This window comes from Elgaria multicarinata, chromosome 6 (assembly GCF_023053635.1).
Source record: "Elgaria multicarinata webbii isolate HBS135686 ecotype San Diego chromosome 6, rElgMul1.1.pri, whole genome shotgun sequence".
In the NCBI taxonomy this organism is placed as follows: Eukaryota; Metazoa; Chordata; class Lepidosauria; order Squamata; family Anguidae; genus Elgaria; species Elgaria multicarinata.
Window position 1 is genome coordinate 35,249,187 of NC_086176.1, and position 17,727 is coordinate 35,266,913.

Consider the following 17,727-nt stretch of genomic DNA (forward strand, 5'->3'; position numbering starts at 1 on the left):
GCATCTCCCAGTACGTCTTCTTCTATCCAGGGAACGCATTTGGAGAACACTATAGGAAGTCTGCAAAACAAAAAAATCAAACCAGCACTAATTCAGATGTTTAATAGGAAAGCTCCAGAGTTTCCAAAACAAACGGGGATTTTAGGAGCCCAAGGAAGGGCTGCACAGGAGATGTCTTGCTGTTTCCTCCTGATCCCATTGCACGCATGGCGGGCTTGCAAGTCAGAAATAACGGTCCTCATGGCTACCACACAGTTTGCAGAAGAAGGGAGGAAAATACGTATCTATGGTTCCATTGGCTTCTGTCCACCTACTGAAATTTTCATGTGATCTTCAATGGTGATTTCTTGTGAGCACAGAGGAGGGTGACGTAAGGAACCCCAATGAAAGCCCACTTCTCACTGGGCCAGAACTTAATGACAGGACCTTGTTCAGGGATCTCCGAGACAGCGTCAAAGTAGGCGAAACAGACACAGCCCAGATAAGCAGCAATGCAGATGAGGATGTGCCTGAGAAGAGAAGGAGAGAAAAAAGGAGTAAGCAAGTACAATACCAAACAGTTGGGCCTGCAGATTTTGGCTTTGCACATTGCTTTGTTCCTCCAAGCTACAATTAGAATTCCTTGCAATTCTGGAAAGAAACATGTTCTACAGCAGCCTTTGCCAACTTGGTATCCTCCAGATATTTTTGAGTACAAATCCCAGAATTCCTGACCATTGGTCATGCAGGCTGGGACTGATTGCAGTTGAAGTCTAAAACATCTGGAGGACACCAGCTTGGGGATGGCTGCTCTACACAGACAAAAAGGTGTTTATATTAACCTTCCCCAATCTGATACCCTCTAGATGTGTTGGATTACAATATCTGCCATTCCCAAGATGGGGAAGGCTGATTATTCATATATGAATAAAGTGGATCCCAAGACTGATGCAGTACTGGGGTAGTTAGCTGCACCATATATAGATGAAAGACAAGTCAACAGAAATAAAGAAAATATGCAGATTTGCAGGGGTAAGGGGAAGAATTTTGAAATGGGAAATGCAACATCTTCCATAAATTGGAAATGAACCTAAGAAGCTGCCTTATACTGAGCCCGGGTCATTGGTCCATCAAGTCAAGAATTGCCAAGTCTTTCTCAGTCCAATATAACTGGAGATTGAATCTAGAACCTCATACATGCAGAAAATGAGCTCTACCACAGGGCTATGGTACTTGGAAACTTGTAACCATACTCATTTTAACCGAGGAAACAATTAAGCTTCTACATGCACTTACTTATGTTAATAAATTCAAATTACATTTAAAAACAGCTGGTATGGTCTGTGAGGAGTGTCTGAGGAGGAAACAATTAATGGTGGCAGCAGAATGGGAAACTGAGGGAAGCTGGGCTGCGGAGCTGCGAAGCCCTTGCTTGGCTTCGTCCATTTTTTTCTGCTACCCCTTACGCCTGGAACGCTCTTCCAGAACATTTGAGAACTACAAGTTCAATCGCAGCTTTTAAAGCTCAACTAAAAACTTTTCTTTTTCCTAAAGCTTTTAAAACTTGATATTGTGCGGACTTTATACTGTTAGTTTTACCCTACCCTGTGCCTGTTTGCATTCTCTTCCCCTCCTTATTGTTTTACTATGATTTTATTACATTGTAAGCCTATGCGGCAGGGCCTTGCTATTTACTGTTTTACTCTGTACAGCACCATGTACATTGATGGTGCTATATAAATAAATAAATAAATAAATGAATAAATAAATAAATAATAATAATGTGGGGCCTAAAGAATAAAGGCGAGACAGGAGTGGCAGCAGTAGGCCTAAACCCTCTCACACGTCATCAGCACAGGGCGGGGCGGGATTGAAGTGGTCCTGAGTGCTAGTGGCGTGGATAGTCCTCTCAGGTAGCTTGTGGGCATCTCAGGTGAAGTTGAGACGATGCAGGTGAAGGCAGGACATCACACCTCCCTATCAGGGAGCCCAGCCTCAAGGAAGCAGGTCTTATCCTAGAGGCCTGTAGCCTATTACTGGGAAGGCTCTGTCTGCCTGTTTTATTGCTGAGTTGAGTGGCAGTGAAACATTACGAGCAAAATGATTTTAGATGTGGTCCTGTGTACACTGCCAACTGGGACGGGGCAGGGGGAATTGTGAAATCTCAAGAACACTTCACAGCAGATCCTGAATCCAAAGCATATGTTACTTGAAAGACGTAGCTAGCACCTTTTAAAACAAACAAACAAACAAAAACAGAAGATGCCAGAGACTAAATCAGAAACCTGATGCAAGTTCTACCACTACTACATCATTGCTGTTCGCTTGGAAATTCACATCTAGCATCAAGGCAAAAGGACTTTTTCCCCCCAATCCCAACACAGTTTTATTATTATTTTTATTATTTTAATAACAAAGTTAATGTCTGAACTTTTGGTTTCACAAACTGTCAAATTTGACAAGGTGTAACACTGAGGGTGGAAAGGGCGGGGGAATAATTAAGAGCAAGACACACAAGACTCACCATACACAGTGCAAATACGGAAAGTTAAACGACGACCAGATCTCACAAAACACTTTGTCACTGATCCAACAAAAGAGTGCCAGCGTCCACCAAAGACCAGAAAAGAGTCCCAGCTTGTACACTCGCACATTGTCACACCTAAAAGCATAAGAGAGCAGTTGGAGATAGTTCAAAATAGGCAACACTGTACTTAGATAAACTAAAGATTTAAATCAGATCGGACGAGTCTATACACTGAAGAAGGGAAAGGTGGCATTTATTGTATATCTGACAGGGACAATCATAATTGTTATTAATATAAATATTAATAATCACTCAGGTACGATTCAGTTGGATTTAACTACCTTTGACCCATCAATTTCAGTTGCAAGTTTGGAGACCAGATATTAACAGATGGATAGTATATTTAGTATTGATATAGCTGTTTTCCCAAGTACTCAAAGTCAGATCTGCAGATAGGACTGGACCTCAAAGCTCCAGGGGTCCGCCACCCCCAAAACAACCACCCAGATTTTGCATTTGTGGTTCAGACTCCACCTCTGCATTTTACTTAGGTTCTTGGCCAAGTTGCTTTTCTTTTAGCCTCACCCATTTGCCTTCTGGAAACTCGATGTTTGGTGACTGGCCATGCCCATCGAAGCAGCCATTTTGAGAATGAGTGTGTGCCGTGGCAGCCATCTTGTGGGAGGACACACAGCACACACTCAACACTCCAAAAGGTGCTCACTGGTCCCAAAAGGGTTGGGAACCCCTGATTTAGATGGTGTCAAATGCCAAGCAAGTACAGCTTGCACATTAGAAATCAGGTGGCATGGACAATAACGCCCTCTCGCAGCATCACAGTTCCATTTGAAGGGGCAAATGACAGCTTTCAAACTGGAACTGGCATCCTCTGTAACTAATTTTCTTAGATTTGGTTTCCGGACAATATCTGTTACAATGCAAATGGGAGAGAAATTTCAGTATGCAACCATTTACCACCTTGCCAACCTGCCCGTCCCAAACAGCACCTTGAAGATGCCTGTAGCGCCTGTGGAAGTATTTCAAGTCTTGGTATTTTAATACTGGGTGTGTAATCCTGCCTTGCCTATACATGTACGTCACACAGCTGGAATGTTTTCTAGATGGGTGTGAAGCACACTTTCAAATCACAGCCAGCCAGGCACCCACCTTTTAAGCTCTGCAATAAGCAGTGCACCGCAGGGAAGACCCAACGTCATCAGTGAGATGTTATTGATGGCAGGCTTAATGAAGGCAAGGCAGGTAGTGACGCCAGAAAGGATGCCCACTGCTGCTTTAAACCGGCCCCTGAATAATAATTTTTCAAGAAGAGTCGCTTAGAATCAGCAGAAGGAACAAATCTAAAAAACGATAGAACATGGTGCTTGACTTGCAAGGACGCAAGCCCACAAGTGTTGCTAATGCAAACCTTTGATCATTTTGAGAGTTGTGTAAAAGTCCCCTAAAATCTTAACAAAAATAAATGATGGCTGAACTGGATGGTGCTTGGCGGCCTGCACCCAAGAAACGGTGACCCCACGGAAGGGGTAATTCAATGGCTAGATATACAAGGTTCTTGTTTTTACCAAAGGACTACACTACAGTTAAGTAGCCACTGAATTGCTTTCTTTCAGCCTCTAGTTTGCAGGTGCTCAGGCGAGGCTTGGAAGATGGCAACAAGAGGGAGAGCCTTCTTGGGGGCAGCCCCCCAATCATGGAATGATCTCTACAACAAGGCCCACCTGGCGCCAATGTCATCTTTTCAGCACCAGATAAAAACTGCCCTCTTCTCCCAGGCAGCTGACAGCCAGTGTGGTGTAGCGTGGTGTAGAATTTGGGTTCTAGTCCCCACTCGGCCATGAAAACCCACTGGGTGACTTTGGGCCAATCCCAGACTCTCAGCCCAACCTACTTCGCAGGGTTGCTGTTGTGAGGATAACATGGAGAGGAGGAGGATTATGTACGCCGCCTTGGGTTCCTTGGAGGTAAAAAGGCAGGATAGAAATGCAATAAATAAAATAAATAAATAAATATGAGTTCTACTCACATCTTGGACTGTCTTTGCCTGATTGTTCAAAAATCATTTTTAGATATAAGTTGTCTGTGTGAGTGTTATCGTTCTTTACACAAATGCTTTTTTGTACTTAGTGTAATGAATTTAAATGGCTTCTAATTTTTGTGAACCGCCTAGAGAGCTTCGGCTATGGGTCAGCATAGAAATATAATAAATGAAACCAGCCCTAGCCAACATAGCCAATGGTGAGGTGAGCTGCAATCTAACAACACAGTGGGGGGGGGGCCCGAGTTCCCCACACTTGCCATACAGGCAGGGCCGGTGCCAGACTATTTTGCGCCCTAGGCAAGGCGAGCTACTTGCACTATCGCCCCCGCCCCCACAAAAAATTGCCAACTTCAATTTTTAAGAACAGATGTTTTGTAGAAAAAAATAAAAAGCACAAAACTTGAACTTACTATGTTTTTTCTTAAAATAGCTAATTTGTATAAAACTGTGACCCTTAAAAGGTCAGTACTGTGCCCCTCTGAGGTCTACGCCCTAGGCAGCTGCCTAGTTGGCCTAATGGTAGCACCGGCCCTGCATACAGGCTCCTTCAGGACAGCAGCTTTCAACCTCCCTAAACAGACACAAAGCCTCGAACCTCCGTTTGCAACCTGGAGATCCCTTTAGCTTCTCTGTTGTTGTTGTTGTTGTTGTTTATTTTTAGTTCATAGGGTTGCCAGGTTGTAACCTGGAGATTCCCCCTTGACCTTTAAAACTGCCCCTAAATTGGGAGATAAGGATTCTTTGCCTCTCTCGTCCCCCACAGAAAGGGAAGGGTGGCCGAGGGACAAATGGGTGGGAGAAGCTGTAGCTGAACCTTCCCCCAGTTTTACCAGCAGTTTTAAAGGTAAAACTAGAATCTCTGGGTTGCAACCTGGCAACCCTACGTGTCTATATTTCTCTTGCGCTCCTACGGCCTCCTTTTGCCTTCCCTCTTTCAAGACGATGCATACACTGCTATTGGTATGGCCCACCAGTTGAAGTCAAGAGACATTACCTGTCATTCCTAAAAATCCTGGGTAGATACCTTCTGGGAAACCACATAGCCAGACCACACATCATAACCCAGAGTATAGCGAGCTCATCGAGCATCTGACCCAGGAAGCTAAGAGTAGCATGGAAGTAGACCGATCCAATTCCTAGAGGGGTACACGAAAAAGCAAAGGTTCATTATCCTGCTGCTACAATGTTCTCATCTCTCTGAGGTTCAACAATAGTGGATGGTTTTGCAATGACGAATCAAAACCCAAATAAGCTGCAAAATCAAAACCAAACATTTAAAAATGTTTTAATGAAAGGGCTTTTCGTTTTGGTGTGTTTTTTTTTTAAAAAAAATGAGACATTTTATATTCTGTTTTCAAATATTTTATCTGTGGATATTTTGTATTTTAAATTTTATATGTTGTAAACTGCTCTGAAATGCCTTGTTAGATACAGTCAAGTGGACTTTAAATTTATTAAATAAATACAACTTTAAAGCAAGGTATTTCTGAAAATCTTCACCCATGTGGGCTTTGCGTGAATTGGTCCAACTTTTTTCTCTTGCGGGCCAGATTGTAATTGGCTTCTGATGACCCACAAAAGCTCCACTGGGCAACTCCGTGCAAATGTAGTGGTCGCAAAGAAAGCAAATCTTTTTGCCTCCCTCACTGCCACGGAGAAGGCTTTAAAGTGAGATCTAGCCTGACCCGATTGGACTCATTCCAAGTTTTCCATCGACTCATTCTGAGTTTTCCCACCAACATCGCTCCAGTTGATGTTCCACTCATTTCATTGTCTGCAGTACCCTGAAAATCATGAGGCTCATTTGCTCCTGAGCGTCCTCTCCCACAAACGGAAGCCAATCATGTTAGCCACCCGGGTCATTTCTCCATTCCGGAGATCAACCAGGGCTTCGACAGAATTGCCTGCTGAGGTGACAGGAAAATTCCCAAGAGCCATCAGAAACCATCCGGATCCATCAAGCTCCTGGGGCAGACCATCTTAATTGGCCCCCCACATCTGCAGAGGCTCTGAGTGCCAGCAAGTCTAAACTCTTCTGAACAGATAGCTCCTCCATCCCCAGCTCACCATCGTCCCCCCGTATGCAGAAGACCAGACCCAAAGTGTGCCCTGCTGAATGATACTAATTGGGACAGACCCATGGTTGTTGTGGAGGGTGTAAAGTCCTGATAAGGGGATCTCAGGATGTATGTGAAGCCCCCCACAGAGTACAGAAACTGCCGAAACTCCAACTCTAATCCTGAGACCACCTTGGCTAGCTCAGGAAACGAAACTGTTCAGTAACAGGGCAAGCGATAACCCAACAGAATCCCTATTTTGTTCATAACACTAACTTTCAGAGAGGTAGATACACACAGACACACACTACTATTACCACTACTAGTAGTTATGTAATTATGTTTTTATTGCAGCGATGTGCAGTCCAATCCAGTGAGAAGGAAGTAACCACCAAGTAATTGAGAAGACGAGTGCACTGCTAATGTTTCCTACATTCTTACTATCGGGTAAGTGTGCAGAGGTCTGCAGCCCTAATGTTTTCAATTTCTGGGCATTGCTTTGGATGCCTATGGGCAGAGAACATGACAGACAAATCTGATTAAAAAAAGAATTTAAGTAAAATTGGCTTGCTAGGGAAGTGGTGGGCAAAGGAGCTGGTGGAGTGGATGAACGTAGACTCCATTCTTTCTTGCTGCCTACCGAACCCAGAACATTTGCAGCAATTGACATTTGCAGCTTATTTAAGCATATAGAAGAATGTATTCAGGAGATCAAAATGACATCAATTTGTAATATTTTATTTTGTGACCTTACTGTGCTCCTGAAATAAGCTCATTCTTATAGACCACACTGCAAACATTAGCCGCAATTCCCTCCATTTTCCAGACACGTAGGGACAGACATAGAAGAACTTACCAACAACCACTAGCAGGGTCCATATTAAATATATTCCGCTGTTGAAGCAGGTGGCATATTGTCGGAATAAGCACATACATATGGGTGGCAAAACAAAAAATAAGATGTTGCTTATCTAAGGGGGGAAATGAAAAAAAAATATTAAGCAAAAAGGAATGATGAAAGAAACTTGTTTTTCCCCTCTTTAATTAATGTCTCATGGGTGGGTGCTATATATACATTGATGGTGCTATATAAATAAATAAATAATAATAATAATAATAATAATAATAATAATAATAATAATAATAATCTTATACAACCTAGTGAGTTTAGGACTTACTCAAGCAATGGTCTAGATTAAAACAATAAAATAGCAACACTGCACAACATTTTCCCCAAGAGTCTTGCCCTCTCCCAAATCTAAACACAAGCATCAGGGCTGACCAAGGACATTTTGGTGCCCGAGGTGAAGAACAAAATGGCGTCTCCTCCCCATTCCAAGTACAAAAGCTTAGTGGTCTGGCAGTTCAGTCTTGTTTTCACTGGTGATAGGGCAACTTCCTTCACTGCACTTGAGACAACAGGACAGGTCATGTGGCATACATAGCTCAGTCTTCCAACAAAGGGGGGCGTCTGGGGAGATTCAGATTGCCTCATTTTGCCTAATTGCAGCGCTGACCCTGATGAGCATAAACATAATATCACACTATTAGCAACTTGCACAATTACTGTGCTGTGAGGCAGGCATCTTAGGATAGACTTGTTGGATCTATTTTGTGTTTTTTTACTAGAATCCCCAAGATCCACCAAGCAGAGCCTGGTGCAAAAGACATAAACTTGCAATTAAAGAAAAGGATGCCCCTGAACACATTGTGAGCCTAGGTATTTGTTTCCAATACTAGAACTATGCGTAAAGTGCTGACACACAAAAGAGACAGTGTGTTGTAGTGGTGAGAGTGTTGGACTCGAAGTTGGGAGATCTGGGTTCTAGTCCCTACTTGGCCATAGAAGCTCACTGGGTGACTTTGGGCTGTCACGGACTCTCAGCCCAACCTACTTCACAGGCCTGTTGTTGTGATGATAAAATGGAGGAGGATTACGTATGCTGCCTTGGGTTCCTTAAAAGGCAGGATACAAGCTTGTAATTAATAATAGCCGGATGTAAGGTGACAACTGAGTTGTTCTGCCCATTCCTGTCTGAGAGGGCACAGTGTTGACTGTCCAAGAAAGAACTTGTCCTAGGCTAAGGGTGGCCAGCCTGGAAAACAGGGGGTAACGCAGATGGTGGTAGTTGTTGCTGGATAAGAGCTGGAAGCTCTGTGAATCTGAACATAGCATAATTAAAAACAGCTCGGTAGGCCAGAACAAAAGTACACAAAGACACAGCAGGATAGGAAAATGCTATATAATTATAGAAAAGTGTACTAGAGCAGCTCAGTATCATACTTTACATTTATTAAACGCCTCAAAAATATGTTTCTCTAGGCGCTTGCGTCACACCTGTTGGAAGAGCTCAGCCAATACAGTCCTAGCAACATTCGCATGACCAAAAGTGGTGTTAGGTTCCTGTGCAGAGATTATTCAGAACAGAGCGTTTTCTTTCTGTATTGTTTACAGAAGATTTACAGCCAGAAGATCCAACATGTTTTCCCCACATGAAGGATCACGTTCAGCAACATCATATGATGTTGGAGTGAAGAAAATCATCCCCGGAACAAATTCCACAGGCCCAATCCACTGTGAGGGGTCAAGTGACAAGAGTTCCGCACTTCCTCTGGCTTTCTACGGATCAGGGCATTTTGCAATTGCAGAAATGGGTGGCAGGAGATCCCCATTTCTCGCCCTAGTCTGCTCATAAGAACATAAGAAGAGCCCTGCTGGATCAGAGCAAGGGTCCATCTAGTCCAGCACTCTGTTCACACAGTGGCCAACCAGCTGTTGGCAGGACACAGTGCAACAGCACCCTCCCACCCATGTTCCCCAGCAACTGGTGCACACAGGCATACTGCCATGAATACTGGAGACAGCACACAACCATCAGGGCTAGTAGCCATTGATAGCCTTCGCCGCCAGGAATATATCCAACCCCCTTTTAAAGCCATCCAAATTGGTGGCCATCACGACATCTTGTGGTAGTGAGTTCCATAATTTCACTATGCGCTGTGTGAAGAAGTACTTCCTTGTATTTGTCCTGGATCTCCCACCAATTGATTTTAAGAACAGCCTTGCAATATAGAGTTAAAATAAATTACCAGCCCATTTTATAAAGATTAACCCGCAGTGCTTTTGCTGCCTTTTGGCTTCATGGAAGTACAAACAGTTGTTTGAGATGAGTAAATCCAATTAGGTTGCTTTTCAGATAATCCTTCACTTTGACTGCATGGAAAAAATATTCCTTAACTGAAATCAACAGATGGGTTGTACTTAGAAACAACTGCTTATAGGCCAGAAAACTGTTGCCAGGCCCTATCACACATGGGCCTTTATCATGCCTTAGCTCTGCCACAATTCCTACCTCTAGCTCTAATGAAATTTCACCAGTGTTTGCCACAGTGGTTGTAGAAAGCATTTTTTTATGGTTCCCCAAAAAGGGAAGAGGCCTTGGGGAGGAGGACCACAGTGCATGCTTTGCATAGAAGAAGTTCCAAGTTTGATGCTCACAACCTCCAGTTAGAAGGATTCCATACAGCAGAACGGCAACAGGCCTCTTTACAAGACTCCAGAGAGCCAGCCAGGGCAGGAAGAATCAATACCATAGCTCAGAGGTACAACAGATGCATTGCATGAAGGAGGTCTCAGGTTTTATCTCCAGGTAAGGCTGGAAAAACTCCTGCCTGACTCAGCATAAAGCAGTTTCCTATCTGACTCTGTATAAGGCAGATACATATTTGTTCAAAGATGGGATATGTTTAGGGTGGCCAGAAGGGAAAGAGAACAGAACCAGTACCTTTAATAGTAGTGTAAGAGGAGGAGTGTCAGCCAAGTTTAGCTTGCATGACCAGCTACTCCTGGCTCAAATTCCCTCTTCTACACAACTATTAAAGGTACTGGAGCCCTCTTCTCATTCCCATCGGGTCTCCCTGGGTATGATCTAACCAATGTTAAGCAAGTTCCAGAATATTGCCAACTCTCTCCCCTTGAAATCCATGGGATATAAGCTGTCCAAATTACACATGGAAGTTCTGAGATTGGATCTCCCAACAGTTTCTTTTCAAAGGAAGAAGCAAGCAGCAGCCACCAGAAATGGATTGATGTCATACTGGTGGTGGAAGAGGTTAACCACCCCCTACGCAGTTCGCTTCCATCTAAATCCTTCCCAAGCTCCAATTTGCCCCTCTCGAGAAAACATACAGGTAATGTGCCCCTATGGGTCTGTCCACAGGGTGAGAACATGGGTGAATGAGTATATGTCAAGCACAAAAAGGCAGCTTTGGGGACATTACTATATCATGTAGCAGTATGGCATTTTGGAGCCTATGGGAATGTTATGTTTGAAGATCTAGTATTAGCTGTTTGTTCGATATATTTTCATTTGCCTCAGCTTTCGCTAATATAAAACTGGTTGGCAGTTCTAATCACTGGGTGAGATCCGTGATGGCAGGAGTACATCATGTGAGGTGGTCGGGAGAGTCCAAAATGGCCCCTAGACCATCCCCCCAAAGTTGCGCACCCCTCTGCTAATGTTTACCTATATTTGTTGAAATGTCTGCAACAGATTATTATTCAACGATGCGTATGTACTACTGCATTGTTCAATATATCAATTTTTGTATGAGGTAAACGTTGGCAAAAGATTTGCAATATATTGGCTTACAATGGTTTAATACTGACAATAATTATATTTATGATTGAGTACTGCTTGATACCATGACCTTGTTTGGAGATCTTTTTTATTGTGATCTGTGGCTTGCGATATATTTTTGTGGAAGTACATGTTTTATTGCCATTATTTATTTTAAATGAAAACAGCTCTGGGCATGATATATACAGAAAGGCAATACGTAAAGTCATGACAACACTGCAATTATGATTCAGGCATTCAGGAAGCATGAGCCACCTTCGGGAACCATTACAATGTGGCATCCATTTCCCTTCCATGATTAGCAGAAGTAGAATAAATTATGCAAAAGTAACCAAATGCATGCACATTTTCTTAATTTTGCATAATTCATACGGATCGCACATTCCAGCTTTGCTTGGCTCAGAATTTCGCAGGTGCAACGCCCTTGATTTTTCAGCATAGCATTTAAATGTATGGGAAACTATGACTGATATAAACACCTGCCTTTTTCTAGTTATAGTGCAGGAAGAGAATGTTCAATATGGGTATTTTCCAAAACAAGCACATTAGGACAAGACACTTCAGGAACAGACATTTGGATTCTCCACACAAACACACAAAGAGAGGACAAAAATGTCATTGTACACACACTGGTGCAAATTGAATGTCGTGGAGAATTACCCAGTCTGAACATCAGAAAAAGGGTGGTGGCTAAATACTAACAGCTTGTACTTATCAAATGTGGTCAGTTGGAATGAGGATTATACTCTAAAAAGAATATACTAGTTGCATAAAAAGTTGATGCAATGACCTTGTTACTGATGGGCCTTTGTTTAAATGTTGTAGAATGGCTTATTTTGGGGTCTGGCTCATATATGGATTTTATACTGCCTGTAAGCTATCTTGAAGGCTTGACAGTAGAAAGGTGTGTATAGATATTTTTATTGGGCAAATAAATATGAGAGGGGGGGCACACCTTAACCCCAATCAGCTGCAGCTGAGACCACACAACAAAAATCATGAGATATTCTTCATGAATGTATCCAGGTTCTTTACTCCCTTGCCCTAGGAGAACCATTCCTCTTTTAATAACTAAAAACCTGTTCCAACTTCCAAACAAAATTGTCCGTTAATAACCATTAGTTCCCTAAAAGGCCCATTAGAATCTCTGCCAAAAACAATTGTACAGGAGTATATTAGATATAGTTCACAGACTAAGCCTACATGCAGTGTACAAGTTGCTGGGTGATGCAGAACTGAAAAGCATTTACACAGTTCATTAGGAGAAATAAAAAAAATTCTCAGTAGCTTTCAACACACAAGTTCCTAGGCTGGGAATGTTGCCCACGAATAACTTGCATACAATTCCAGTGGGAAGAGTGTAGCTGTAGGACAATATGATGCAACAATAATCACAGCAAAAACTTTATCTGGAGAGAGCTGATGATATATATGCCAAGTGTTTTGTTTAGGAGTTTTTAAGTTACATTTACAAAGGGTCTGACTTGGATATTACAAGATATTTCCTCAGCTTTAATAAATTTGCATTCTCAAAATGAGGTTTGAGATTTCCTCCTGCCCCAGCTGTTTGCTTCCTTTCTTAGAAATGTATTATTTATTGCATTTATATCCCGCCTTTTTTCCTCCAAGGAACCCAAGGCGACGAACATAATCCTTCTCCTCTCCATGTTATCCTCACAACAACAACCCTGTGAGGTAGGTTGGTAGGTTGGGCTGAGAGTCTGTGACTGGCCCAAAGTCACCCAGTGGGTTTCCATGGCCGAGTGGGGACTAGAACCCGGATCACCTGACTCCCAGCCCAACACCTTAGCCACTACACCACACTGGGGGTGTTGTTTGTTTTTCACAATGCATAGTTTTTAAGCTGTACTGTTAATATAAGCTTTATAATATAAGCTTTATAATATAAGCGTTATACGTGGGGCTGCCTTTGAAAACGGTCCGGAAACTTCAACTGGTGCAAAACAGGGCAGCACGCAGGGACTGGCCGACGAGACCACATTACGCCAGTCCTTTTCCAGCTTCATTGGCTGCCAGTCCAGGTCCGGGCCCGATTCAAAGTGCTGGTATTGACATTTAAAGCCCTAAACGGCTTGGGGCCAGGTTATCTGAAGGAACGCCTCCTCCCATATGTACCTGCCCGGACCCTAAGGTCATCTTCAGGGGTCCTTCTCCGTGAGCTCCTGCCAAAGGAAGTGAGGCAGGCGGCTACCAGGAGGAGGGCCTTCTCTGCTGTGGCACCCCGGCTGTGGAATGAGCTCCCTAAGGAGGTTCGCTTGACACCTACATTATATGCTTTTAGATGCCAGGTGAAGACCTTTTTATTCTCCCAACATTTTAACAATCTATAAATTTTAAATAACATGGTTTTAAATTTGTAATTTTGCATTGCTGCTGTTTTTATCTGGTTGAGCTTTTATATTGTATTTTATATTATGGTTTTATATTGTTGTTTTATACTTTGAATGGTTTTAATTTTTGTGAACCGCCCAGAGAGCTCCGGCTATTGGGCGGTATAGAAATGTAATAAATAAATAAATAAATAAATTTATAATAATTTTTTAAGAGGAAAATTTGAGTTCTAGCTAAAAGGGCTATAAAAGCATTTCACTTAAAATTGATATTGTGGATCTTTTCTTTTTTTGCTAACAGTTATACAAGTCTTGCATAACTCCCCCAAACAAACAAACAAACAATTTTAAATCCAAAATTTGGGCTGAAATAGATTGAGCATCACCTATGTTTAGAAAAAAGTAAGCATTTTGGCATACGTTAACATATCCCTATGGCCTTTTCATTTAATACCTTGAAAGATTTTAACTGAAAAAAATGTATCACATGTGACATCCATAGTAAAAAGTGTAATTTACCCCCACAAAAACATTGTTTTCTCTAAAACATTCACACATTCAGTTGTGGTTCAGAATAATTTACAGCGCTACTAAGCTGTTTTTCATGGTTATATCAGCTCAGTGGAAAGAGACAACCATGTTTGGAACACATGAGAGCTATAGTAATGCCAATGTCAAATTCTCCACTACTTCAATGAGATTTAAATTGCAACCTATACCAATTGGTCTCAAAGATTGCCCTGCCATGGAGCTCGGTGAAGTGGCACCATGGGGAATGGGGACGTGGAGATCAACGAGAGTAGGAACTCATCATTATCACTTTATTACGATCCATAGATCCATCAAGGGCAAAACTCAAACATAAAACATAAGACAAATTAAGGCTATTATCAGCTTTCATCTAATACACACAGAGCTCTAATCCTGGCCGCCTCTATAAGAAATTTAGCAACAGCCAAAGTCACTTTTGGGGACTTGTCTTCCAGCAAGAACTTAGTGTAGAATTTATCTGAACTTCTGGGCAGTTTACATAGCAACGAGAGCAGGAACTGATGTCTGAACAGCAAGAGCTTTTGAAATGTTGGCCCTACCTGTGGGGAGCACCATTTGGGCTTCACTTCAGGCAGCAAAATGCCTTGGGCCAAATGCCTTGGGCCAGTAACCAAAAATGGAACCATGACTTGATAGGAAGGAAGAAGCTCACCACAGCTCTCCCATATAATTTTATTCACTTCTCTTGTCCACTTAAGGTACATTGATATTACGTGGATAATGTATATGTGGAATCTGGGTTTGTTTTTGTATTTTTTGTGGTTTAAAATTGTATGTTTTTGTGATTTAAAATTTTTGTATATTGTTTTTAAGTGTTTTTATCCTACGTAAACCACCCAGAGAGCCTCGGCTATGGATCGGTATACAAATGTAATAAATAATCATCATCGTCTCACAACTAAAAACTTTTCTTTTTCCTAAAGCTTTTAAAACTTGATGTTGTGCAGACTTCTACTGTTACTTTCTACTGTTAGTTTTACCCTACCCTGTGCCTGCTTACCCTACCCTGTACCTGTTTGCATTCTCTTCCCCTCCTTATTGTTTTACTATGATTTTATTAGATTGTAAGCCTATGCGGCAGGGTCTTGCTATTTACTGTTTTACTCTGTACAGCACCATGTACATTGATGATGCTATATAAATAAATAAATAATAATAATAATAACAACAACAAGGGTGGACCAATATTTTTCAGCTCTACCACTCCCTGAACAAGCTTGTAATTAATAACAGCCGGATGTAAGGTGACAACTTCCATTTACAGTTGAGTGGTTAGGCTGTTGCTCATGCTCATTATAAAACTTCCATATATTTGGGTGAAATAAGTAATTTTTCAAGCACTGTGTCAACACTGCCACAATGACAGGAACTTGTTCCGTTCTAGTCGAGCAAGCAAAAGAACCTGCCTGTTCATTAAGGTAATCATCAGACACCCTGCGCCTGGTGCCTTTACATTTTGGGGTCATGTGGGTGGTAACTAGACACAGGGCCTTCTCTGAGTGGCATCCACCCTTCTATCCCTTAGGCAACAAGTTAAAAATCATGTTAGGGTGAAATTCTTTGCTTGTTTAGACAGGGGGAAGCAGTCCTTCAAATACTAAAATCCTACATTTAGTAGGCTGAGGAATGCTGGAGTTGTAGGGCTTTTTTCTGTCTAAACATGCATAGGATTGCACCTTTATTCTCCCCAGGCTTTTGGCAACTAAAAGCATGACTTTTTTTGTCATTTGTTGCCTGCTGGTGGTAGTGCTATTGCTTTTATGTGTTTTTTAAGATAAAAATAGGAATCTATGTAGGTTGGACATGTCATTGTTTTATTTTGGATAATAAGCTGCCCAGGTATAAATATTTTTAAATAAATAAATTGGACAAGATACAGGAGAGAATACAGCAATTTTCTCTCCAGGATAGGGGCTATTTCACACATTACCAAATTCCTATACAGGTATGAATTAATGGTTTGTAAGTACCAGGTGAATAGCTAATAAGAATCAGCTCCACCTGTTTAAGCAGAATAAAGTGGAAGAGAGTTGGTTCTTTTCCCACAGACCATGCGAACTAACAAGAATATTTCTCCAACGATTTAACTTTTCTGCGCTTATTTGCCAGGCTAAATTAATGATTTTAGAATACAATGACATATGATTCCATGCCATAATTTGACATACATGTATGATTTTCAACATGGGGAAAGAGATCTACAAGCTGGATAATACAAGTGCTGCACAGAGGCAAATCCAAGGAGAAAATCTGCTAGTGTAAATCATCGCTGAAAGTTGTTAAATTTCTCCAGAGCATTCTGTTTTCTAAAGCAAAGTTAAAGCTAAAGATTATGACAGATTTAGATCACTGCTTTGCTCCATTAATCTAATGCATTCAATGTAAGCTTTATCCTCCATCAGGCAAAGGGACAGTCCAGTCTATCTCCTCTCAAAATAAGAGGTCATTAAAAATGGCTAAAGAATTTTCCCACTTTTGGAGGGGGGGGGGATATACCTATATACCCAAATCTTTGAAACACTCTTTTTCTTCCCTGTCACAAAATAAATAAATAAAAATAAAATAAATGCACTTACAACAAACCCTCTGGCCTCTGTATGGATTTATCAGCAGCCCAAACAACAACAAAACTATCAAGAAAATATGACCTGTACCTTAAAAAAAGAAAAAAGAAAAGGCAACTTCTCTAAAAAATATAACTGACAGCACAATCCTGCGAGTGTTTCTAAATCACACAGAGAACTTTGACAATGAGGTGGTTTAGAAATGCAGGAAATCATTATTATCATCATCCCACAAATGGGTCTCACCCTTCAGCACAGGATCGCAGCCTTGCTAAGAAGCTGCATTTTTAATATAACACTGGGCATCTAAATTCCCATTTCCAGTTTTCCCCAAAATACTATTATTTCCATTGTTTTCGTGGAAAAGACACGTGTACAGTATAATACCTTGCGCTCCATGCCACCCCACCAAGTCAGCCAGCGTCAAGGCAAACCTTGCAAACCAGGTCGAACTTCTCCAGGATCCACTTACATATCAGCTCACTTCACTTCTACGAGATCGTACTTACAAAGCGATGAGGAGGATGAAAAGTGCATGGAAAACTGAACACATACGTGCATTGAGTACATTCAAGCATTTACAGGTTCCACCCCCCTCCTTCCCACCACTTAGAAATGCAACCCCCAAAGCAGGCACACACGACACACCTGGAGGAGGAGGACCTGCGGTACGCACCGTGTTGTAGAACTCGGCGATGATGGGCACAATCGTGTAGTTATCCTCACACCAGTCCAGCTCGGAGCTGCCAGCCCTCAGGTGATCCCACAAGTGGAGGGTAACCATGACCGACCCACCCCGTCGAGTCCGCTAAGAAGAGGCTACTACTGCGAGCAAACTCCGGGGAAGAAGGAGCATCCGACGGAGCCACGCCACCACTCCGGCTGCTGCTCAGAAAGCTCCAGCAGAGGCCACCCGGCGACAGGACTGCTGCTGTATTCTTTGCCACTGCTGCTCTAGCCGGATACGAAGCTCTCAGCTGTCGTGCCTTTGTCCCCCT

The 17,727-nt window shown here is 42.2% G+C and overlaps 1 protein-coding gene across 1 annotated transcript; it reads right to left on the reverse strand.

Annotated features, from left to right (window-relative positions):
- ACER2 (alkaline ceramidase 2) lies at window positions 1-17,727 on the reverse strand. The gene is made up of 6 exons (XM_063128545.1): window positions 17,406-17,727; window positions 7,479-7,593; window positions 5,560-5,701; window positions 3,674-3,811; window positions 2,504-2,641; window positions 1-509 (listed from the first exon to the last, which is right to left on the reverse strand). The coding sequence occupies exons 1-6, from the start codon at window positions 17,511-17,513 to the stop codon at window positions 323-325; spliced, it is 828 nt and encodes a 275-aa protein (XP_062984615.1). The 5' UTR covers window positions 17,514-17,727; the 3' UTR covers window positions 1-322.